Raw genomic sequence first — 10,206 nt, 5'->3', positions numbered from 1 at the left:
CTCTGACATACATTATTGTAAGTTTGATGGTCCATACTCGTCCCCGCACCCTAAAGCCCAGCCCCGCCAACATGCACTAGAATGGTGACTTTTGGATACCGGAATTCTGGCATCCCAGCCATAGTGAAGAAACCCCATTTTTGCTGAACCTCTTGCACAACATTTTATGATGCATGCTGGTCTGAGCTGGCTTTGTTTTTTAGCCTACGCAGAATCATCAATGGAACATGTAGCACTGGGGAGACATTTACACATTGAATAGAGTTGTAGGCTTTCCATCATCTAGAGCACAGATTCAGTTTACTGTCCCAACCCTGTATTTACTGTATATATCCAAGACAAAATAGCTTGTTGGCGCTCTTTCCTAGTATTAATAGTCTCCACAGGTAAAATGGCTAAAGTTTTTGGAAATTGTGATCAAATTAACAAATACTCAATTTGTTTAGCCTCAATCTTACTTTGATGAAACCTCCTTTTATGGTTTAAAAGAAGACTATGTTTCCACATGCATCATGGCCGCCATTTATAATGGAAGCCCTGACTTTGTGACTTGTCTATAGTAGACAAATCTAAACATTGACCAAAGGACCACATTCACATACAGTGAAGTTGGGGTCAGGGAGCGGTTCTACAACAAATCTGTATGTGTCTTTTCACCAACTTGTAGAAATAAAGATCTACGCCCTGTGCCACCGCTATCACAGGTATCATGAGGGTGAGACTTCTCTCTGAAGTGCCCTTGGCACTCTCCATTAAGCTGCTGTACAAATTTCATTGACACTCATAGTGTTCAGGTGACAGCTACAATAGTTAGACCTCATGTCCATAGGCAGATCTGATTCCGCATGTGGATTTCTGCAGCGGGAGACCTGCGGAAACCATTTGCAGGAGAACATGGATGTAAAGGTTTTTCCATGCGGATGTACGCAACCCCACCTTCCAGCTTTTTTCCCACCACCCTAATTGATTTTAACCTTTGTCTGCACCCATTGACTTCTATAGGGCCCGTCCACACAGAATCTGCACTGAAATGGAGCATGCTATGATTTTTTTTCCAAACAGTCTTCAAATCAAATCCGCATGCTTAAATTAAGTTGCGGATGCCAATGCTTCCCTATGGACACTTTGAATTGTGGATCTTCTGTGTGGGTGACCTGTGTGGATTCTGCAAATCAAATACGCCCATGGACATTAGGCATTAGGCCGGCTACACACTGCCGGATTTGCATTGCGGAATCCGAAGCGGACGTCCGCCTCCAAATTCCGCAGTTGATACCTTCCATAGCATGCTATGGAAAAGCATTTTTCCTGTCCACAAGCGGAAATCAATTGCAATGTTCCACTCATGGAGGAAAAATCGCAGCATGCTCTACTTTAGTGCGGATTCCTCAATGGAAGCTGTCCAACCCCGCGGCCCTTTCGCAATGACATTACAGAAAGGTCGCGGGTACCCATGTCATCGCCTAGCGATGGCATGGGAGAAGCAGGAATTTAAAAAAAAAAACGTACTGCGCATGTCCAACGGCTCACCGTGCAGACCATGCACTGTACAGAAAAGAAGAAGAAAAGATAGGTACGCGCGGATGCCGTCCGGGCACAGGGATGCAGAGTCCGAGTCGGTCTTGTGCAGCCGGTCATGTGCAGCCAGCCTTAATCAAATCTGTGCAGTAGCTCAATGGAGAGTGCTGAGAGAATCTCGCAACTGCTGACATATTCCCTGTAAGTAAAGCTAGTAGCATGTCACCTTCTATTGTTTTTCACAGAAAGCTTGTTAGTGCCACCATTTTACTTAATCCCTATTTATTAAGTTTCCAAAACAACAGAGAAAGTAAAAAAAATGATGATTCCAACCAACCCCACCTCATAGGTGATAGCATACAAGAGGAAAGAGAAGAAAAGAGAGAGCTTAAAATAATAGATATTTTTTTCCTTTCTTATTCAAACTCCAACATCTGCAGTTCTTGCACAGAGTTACCGTGATCCCCAGATCTTCCACTACTTACTAACTGAATAGTGCAGGTACATCTCATAAATGTTTGATCTTAAAGTGACCCTCCAGTTTGGGGACAAAATTGTAGGACCAGAGAGGGCAGTAAATTACCTGCAGTTTTTCTTCTCTGCTGTCCCTTCGATCCGCCGGTGCTGGATCCTGTTTTCGACCAAGCAAGATGGCCACCTCAATCTGTAGACAACCTAATCCTCACAGTGCATTGGTAGTGTTAGACTACCAATGCGCCATACCTGCACACTGATTGACCAGAGCTGCTAATGTGATCAGCACCAGCCAACTAAAGAGCAGTGTACAGTGTGTGTTAGGTAGCTAGAAAATAGCTGCAGCCATCTGCCTGGCCGAAAACCTGCGGATCAGAAGGGTGGCAGAGAAGAACAACTGCAGGTAATATACCACCTCCTGTCTCTGGACAGAAATTTGTCCTGAAACTCGATGGTCAGTTTAATAGAAAACAATCTTATAGGCTATTCAAGTAAATTGTGTTAAGGGACATATGGATGGAAGGTGGATTGTTTTGGTTAGCAGGCTTTCTTCAGCCGTTCAAAATACCCATGTAGTAAAATGGTATGGCTATTATTTAATTACTTCAAGTATATATTTAGGGCCACTGCAATATCTAAACAACATTGTTTAAAGGAATTATCCTACAAAAATCATTAATCATCTATCCACAGGAGCAGGGATAGATGATTGACTGCTGGGGGTCTTACTGCTGGGACCCCAGGAATCATGAGAATCATGTACCCTGAGTCTGTTGGGTGAATGGATCTGCGGTGTACATGTGTGACCACTGTGCTATTCACTGTCTATGCAGATAGCCGGACACAGCGCTCTGCTATCTCCGTCACTTTCATAGAAATGGATGGAGTGGTGCCCATACATGCGCACTACATTTCAGTGGAATCGGGGTGCATCGTTCTCATGTTTCCTGTGGTTCTGAGCAGTCAGGCCCCCAGTTATCAATCATTTATCACCTGTATTGTGGACTCGCTATAGTTTTTGGTGGTATAACCCTTTGACTACACTCTAACTATTACTGCTGTTACTGTACTAATAATCACATTACCAACAAGTCTGATAATGCTAGTAATGATAATTTGTAGACTATAGTCACATGGCCATCAGACCTGTGTTGTGCAGATCTGTAATACTGTGGCCACTGCAATCTGTAATGCATGCTGTTCCTTTCTTTCATATAGTGGTATCATGTTCCCTGACATTGCATAATATGGAGGTATGTTTCCCTAAGTCTATGACTCCATAATATATAATCATAAGGAGTCCATGAGCCACTATTCATTTGGAACTAAATCATATTAGAATATCACTGTTGTATTTTGCTTTCAATTACATAGATTGGAATTAGACTGAAAAGAGACATTCAGTGAAAAACTTGTAGACCTGATGTAATTTAGTGCAAAATGATTTTCAGAGACCTTGAAAACATTGTATCCTTTCCATTCAGAACATATTCTGGAAATACTTGTGATGTCAGTTTGCAATATTCACGACCCATAGGAATAATATGGTATAATACACACAGGGCTACAATGTAGAGGCATTGCTGGTGAGTTTAATGATTGTATTACCATGTTACAGCAGTGGAGACATCACATTACTCATGTACATACAATAGGTAAGGAATTATCACTGCAACAGGTCAAGTCCACACTCCTTTTGTCTAAAGCATTCCAATAACAGCAGGTGTTTAAGTGGAGGCTTCAATGCAGAAACCATCTCCACCATCTCCAGCCAGCCAGGCATCTACTTAACATAAGCTTCAGGAATCGTGTGTGTGCTGCAAACAAGACTACCAACAGAATCAAAGGAGGTACGAAGCAATGCATAAGCATCTCTGTACTTATCTAGTAAAAGAAAAGGTATTAACAACAACAAAAACAACAACTAATCTTTGTCACAGCAATGTTATGCCGTCTACAGCAGAGCCACCTAAAAGTACCTGAATCGTAAGTACATATCTACAGAGATAGATAGATTATGTAACAGTAAATATACACTAATTCATATGAGCTGGATGGTTTGTGTATATATGTTTTTACATTATAAAGAGTGATGAGCGAACTTTTGAAAAGTTTGGTCCAGTTAGTTCGACAAAACTTTTGCAAAAAGTTCCATTCAGTCGGAATTAGTTGAAAGTTGAAACCAAAGCGAAAGTTCACCAAAACCCTTTAATCTGTTTAAGAGCCATACAAGTCCTATATAATATTCTGAGAGTGTTATACAGGGCTCTTACACAGTGTTATACACTAGTGTTCAGGACTAGTGTTGAGCAAACTGAACCAGTAGAGCCCTGTTTCAGGTAGAACTTTGGATCGGGTTTGTGCCGAACCAAACTTTTTTGCCAAGTTCGACCCGAGAAAGGGTCCACCACTAATTATAAATATTTTTACATCTAGACCAACCAGATTATTTCTCATATCATAATAATATATGCCATATCTCCCATCACAAAGTATGTTACGCAAAATTGTCTTAAATCGATCTTTGTGACGGTTTTAAATCCGGACTGGCCAATTAATCAAGCCACAAGAGTGAGGAGATGAGCGGCTGCCAGATACCTCTGCCATGACTTATATTCTGGGGAACAATAGGGTCTGACAAATAGAATTCAACCTGTCTAGTACCTTTCACAGCAGACTGCAGGCATCTGTCATCCCCCACAGAGATTATATTGTTGGTGACTTTATTTCAAACCTGTGTTTGGAAATATAGATTGATATTTTATTATTTATTTTGGAGAATTGTGTCTCATAGATAACCTGTATAAAAATAAGTATTATCCAACACTCCTATGGAAGTCCTTGACTTTTCTCTTTTCCGCTACATAGATTTGCATTGCTTAAAATTATGTAAAAGTGATTATTTTTAGCGATTGTTATAACTACCAGTCACTTCTAAATGGGAAATACTTTGTACGCTCCAATAGCAGGTTGATTCTCTAAAACAATTGTACTGCCATTGACTTCCCTTTGTACTGCATAGCCTCAGTGAAAACCAGTGTGTACATAGCAGGAGCTGTACAAATAAAGCCCTCAGTGTAACAAGTGGTTAATACTTTGGCAGAAAAGTATTTAGGGGGAAAACTTCAGAATTTGAAGTGTGCAGCTCTGTGCAAAAAAACTGTTGTTTGCAGGAAACTAAACATTATGAAGGGTAAAGATGATTTTGATGCTTATCTTTTTTATTTGCTAATTAAACTTAGAGCAAAATCCAAAGCCCATAAAGAGAAGTAAATGTCCTGCAGTGAGTGGCTCATTTCATAGATGGCTTGTGTGACATTGATGAAACCACTGATCAAGTTGCAAGGAGGATCTTGGTGCATGCGGGTGTAACATTCAATGTATCAAATCCACTGTGTGTTGTATAATAAGAAGCCTTTGTCCCATATATTTTGCAATCCAGACTTCTATAAAGTTTTACTGGTGAAGTCATGAAGTGTGGGAGTGTATTTTGTACTTTTCAATATTGTTATCATTCTGCAAAATACCCATTCTGTATGTCAGGACATTTACCTGTAGTAGGTTTACTATGAAGTGAATTTTTTAGAGAACTAAGAAAAAAAAATCTTCCATTCATTTAAAAGATAAACACTCATAAATTTCAAATGGGCTTATAGGCTGCCAGCATTCCAAAAAAGGGATATCACTTCATCTCCAGCCAGTCAGTGAAGGCTGGGCGGAGCATATTCAAAAAGCTAGCTGCTGACAGGTGTATAAGTATGACTGAGGCAGGGCACAGGTGATACACCTGTCTCAAGACAGTAGCAAGCACAGGTGCATTTAGCTCTCTAACCTTCTAACTTCATATCATGAGTGCTTTTGATCCACAGACACATTCTCCACCTCGGTGTGGGCCACCATTTCCAAATATTGGACAAGAACCTCCAGAGATGAACATCTACTGCGATAGCATCTTCCACCCACAGACAATGCCAAGTCCTCAGCGACCTTCAAACTTTGAGACTGGAGATTACAGCACAACTGCAAATCCTTACCTGTGGCTGAATGGACCATCAATCACACCACCTCCATACCTTCCAGGATCTAACACAAGCCACTTCATGCCTCAGTCCTATGGGATGCAAAGGCAGCTCTTGCCTAACATGCATGGCTTAGGAGGATCTGAATTAGGTTGGCTTCCAATTCCTTCCCAAGAAGAACTCATGAAATTGGTGAGACCTCCTTACTCCTATTCTGCACTGATAGCTATGGCAATTCATGGGGCTCCAGATAAAAGACTGACTCTCAGCCAGATCTACCAATATGTTGCTGACAACTTTCCATTTTACAACAAAAGCAAAGCTGGGTGGCAAAATTCAATCCGACACAACTTGTCTCTTAATGATTGCTTCAAAAAAGTTCCTCGGGATGAAGATGATCCAGGTAAGTGAGATTCTACTTCTTTTTACTTACTGTTAGAGAGGAAACATTGTAGCTTTTTGACTTGAGTAACATGAGATGTTTCCTAAGATAAGAAGTTACATCTCATTCATGCAAAATGAACTATGCAAAGTGCTTCACAAGTTCAAAGAGAGGACTAGGAAGTTTGATGTCACATCAGTAGAGAGGCATAGTGAACTTTTTAGCCTTAGTGACTATGATGCTATATAGATTTTTGCAGTTTTTCTTTCTACCCCTCAGCCTGATACTCTGTAGCTGTATATAGGATTTTATTAGTGTATTAAGCTAAGCCATATAGTAAAATATAGCATATTAGGCTGATCCATGTCGTAGATGGATTTTTGTCTAAAATCCTTGTGATATAAACCAGTTCTGCGACCTCTGTGACTTGTGTAGAGTACTAAAGAAGCTATTATATCTTTCTAGGAAAAGGAAATTACTGGACCCTAGATCCAAACTGTGAAAAGATGTTCGATAATGGAAACTTCCGTAGAAAGAGAAAGAGAAAGTCCGACAGCAACGGGCAGCTATCTTCTGAGAAATCTGAGGGAAGTCCACTGTCTAACAGCCCAAAGAGCAGCGAACATCAAGACATGTTGGAGAGCTCCTCACCAGGAGCTGATGAATCATCCCAGAAAAGATTATCCCCACCCGCAATCACACCATGCCTGAACAACTTCCTCTCTAGCATGACTGCTTATGCCAATAGTGCCAACTCAGTAAGTAGGCCACTTGGACTCAATAATGAAGCATCTGACAAAATGGGACAGAACATGACTGGCTTTAACTCCTATTCTCCACTTTCAAACTTAGCCAATCACGGAGGGTCAGAGTGGTCAAGTACTGTGCCATCCAATCCTTTTGGCTATGGCAGTTCAGTGTTAAATCAGTTCAATACCCATTTCTATAACAGTATCAGTACTAATAGCCCCCTCTACCCCAGAGAAGGCACAGAAGTATAAAAAGCTATAATATAGTATATTGTATGGTACTGTAGTAATAAGAAAGTGTGCATCAACTAAACAGAACCACTGTATCTTGTAGAAATTATGTTGCAGCTTGATGCGTTTTATAGGAATGTATGAATATGTTCTGGTAGATATAAAAATCTTTTGTAGAACATGGTAAATCATTTCACATCACGCCCTCCTATTACCTGTTGCACTATTACGTGCCTTCCAATTTAAAAGGTAGAGGTCTTGAAGCTACTGTATAAAACCTGTTTCCTCTACTGGAAAACTGCCTTGTTATTACACACTGCCTTTTATTGCTGAATATTTGCCTAGTGCATTACAGTTAGAAATGTTATAGTTTCAAAAAAGAAAAAAAAAATGTTCCGTACGTGGATATTATCCAGCCTGCTGAATACTACTGCCAGACAGTACTCAAATGTATATGGTTTATCATAAGGCATCAATATTATGTATAAATGTTTACTACTGGGAATTCTTCTAATGTGACGGGACGCATGTATGACTTCCAGGACTTTTTACAGTATGTTTATGACTTAATGCTGATTTCACTGTGTGGGCAAACATGGGTTATTTTGTAATAAAAATAACATAAAATAAGGAAAATCTGTGCATGTTGTGACTTAATTCAAGTATTCAACATAAATGTGGTAATAAGGTGACTGCATGGAACTGAGGACCATCCACAACTGTTTATACCATAATAATCGGCCAACTCCGTCCACTGCCACGAGGACAAGTACGATCCAGACTCAAGAGGGTAAAACAATCTTCATATGTAAATGACGTTACTGGACTGTTGTGTAAGTCAGTTAAATCCACACCTGACAATCCCAAATTCCTCCGCAGTCAGAACCCTTGTTGTCTATAAACACATCATTGGGTGATATTTTTGTTTTAGTCCAGCAGGTAATATAAATCACACACATGCTCTACGCTAATAGCCTATAGCTGTCACCCATCACATACAGGATCAATAGTTAGGACTAGTGTTGAGCAAACTGAACCAGTAGAACCCTGTGGTGGATTGAGCTTTGCTAAAACCCTGAAGTGGGCTTTCAGCAAAGTTGTACCTGAAATAGGATTCTACTGATTCGCTCAACACTAGTTATGAAGATTGATGTATAACACTGTCTGAGAGCCATAAAAGCCCCGTATAAAAACAGAGTGTTATAAGGGGCTTTAGGGCTCTTTGACAGTGTTATACCCCATTTTTAGGGATTTTGGAGAACTTTCAGTTCAGTTTGAACTAATTTGGCCTGAATAACCTTTTAACAATAATATGGTGAGTCAGCGAACCGAACTTTTCAAAAGTAAAAACAGATATACACAAATCATACAGCTCATATATGAATTACAGTGTATATTTACTGTTACATTATCTATCTCATATCTCTCTATCTTATATCTATCTATCTATCTATCTATCCATCTCATATCTATCTATCTATCTATCTATCTATCCATCTCATATCTATCTATCTATCTATCTATCTATCTATCTATCTATCTATCTATCTATCTATCCATCTCATATCTATCTATCTATCTATCTATCTATCTATCTATCTATCTATCTATCTATCTATCTCCTATCTTTCTGTCTATCTTTCTATCTATATTATATATATCTTTCTCATATCTATCTATCTATCTAGCTAGCTGTCTATCTCCTATCTATCCATATATCTATGTATCTATGTATCTATGTATCTATCTATCTATCTATCTTCTATCTTTCTATCTATCTATCTATATATTATATATATATATATATATATATATATATATATATATATATATATATATATATCTTTCTAGAGATGAGCGAACCTACTTGTTTCGAGTAATTACTCGATCGAGCACCGCGATTTTCGAGTACTTCAGTACTCGGGTGAAAAGATTCGGGGGGCGCCGGGGGGTGGGGGGAGGTGTGGCGGCTCAGGGGGTAGCAGCGGGGAACAGGGGGGAGCCCTCTCTCTCCCTCTCCCCCCCACTCCCTGCTGCAACCCCCCACTCACCCACGGCGCCCCCCGAATCTTTTCGCCCGACTACTGAAGTACTCGAAAATCGCGGTACTCGGGTAAAAAAAGGGGCGTGGCCGAGTAGGCTCTTTCCCATATCTATCTACCATCTATCTCATATCTATCTATCTAGCTATCTATCTATCTATCTATCTACCATCTATCTCATATCTATCTATCTAGCTATCTCCTATCTTTCTATCTATCTACCTATCTATCCATCTATCTTATATCCTTCTATCCTTCTATCTATCTATCTATCTATCTATATTATATATATCTTTGTCATATCTATCTCCTATCTATCTATCTTATATATATATCTTTCTCATATCTATCTACTATCTATTTCATATCTATCTATCTATCTATCTATCTATCTATCTATCTATCTGTACATATAAGTAATGACATATTTCACACAATGCGCGAGTCATGTTAATGATCGCTACATCTGTATGTGGTCCCTTTGGTGGCTGCTGATAGCAAAAAAGAAAAAGCTTTTGCCTTATTGTATTCCATGCCATCTAACTTACATTTAAGTGCACATTGCATGGGCCAAAGGAGTATTTTTCAGAAAGCTCCTAGGTCATCAATTTGGTATCTAAAATGTGTAATTACTCATATGTACACATGCAAAAAAACTCTGACCCTCATCTCAAACTAACTAAAGTTAATGTTAAGACACCCCAGGGTAAACCATAGGAAGAATACATAAAAATTATACAAGCAAAGCATGCCTGAGATCCCAGAGATATGGCCCTTTAACTATTTTCCCA

The 10,206-nt window shown here is 39.6% G+C and overlaps 1 protein-coding gene across 1 annotated transcript; it reads left to right on the top strand.

Annotated features, from left to right (window-relative positions):
• Positions 1-5,764: 5,764 nt before the first annotated feature.
• Positions 5,765-8,009, top strand: FOXI1 (forkhead box I1). The gene is made up of 2 exons (XM_066591096.1): positions 5,765-6,414; positions 6,859-8,009. Exons 1-2 carry the CDS (start codon positions 5,841-5,843, stop codon positions 7,392-7,394), a joined length of 1,110 nt encoding a protein of 369 aa, XP_066447193.1. The 5' UTR covers positions 5,765-5,840; the 3' UTR covers positions 7,395-8,009.
• Positions 8,010-10,206: the final 2,197 nt, after the last annotated feature.

This window comes from Eleutherodactylus coqui, chromosome 2, assembly GCF_035609145.1.
Source record: "Eleutherodactylus coqui strain aEleCoq1 chromosome 2, aEleCoq1.hap1, whole genome shotgun sequence".
In the NCBI taxonomy this organism is placed as follows: domain Eukaryota; kingdom Metazoa; phylum Chordata; class Amphibia; order Anura; family Eleutherodactylidae; genus Eleutherodactylus; species Eleutherodactylus coqui.
The sequence above is the reverse complement of the archived record's forward strand: the minus strand, read 5'-3'. Positions and strand labels throughout refer to the sequence as shown.

Coding starts and splice junctions, on each gene's coding strand:
- FOXI1 (XM_066591096.1), top strand. CDS start 5,841: ATGAGTGCTTTTGATCCACAGACACATTCTCCACCTCGGTGTGGGCCA. Junction 6,415..6,858: donor TCGGGATGAAGATGATCCAG/GTAAGTGAGATT, acceptor ATATCTTTCTAG/GAAAAGGAAATTACTGGACC.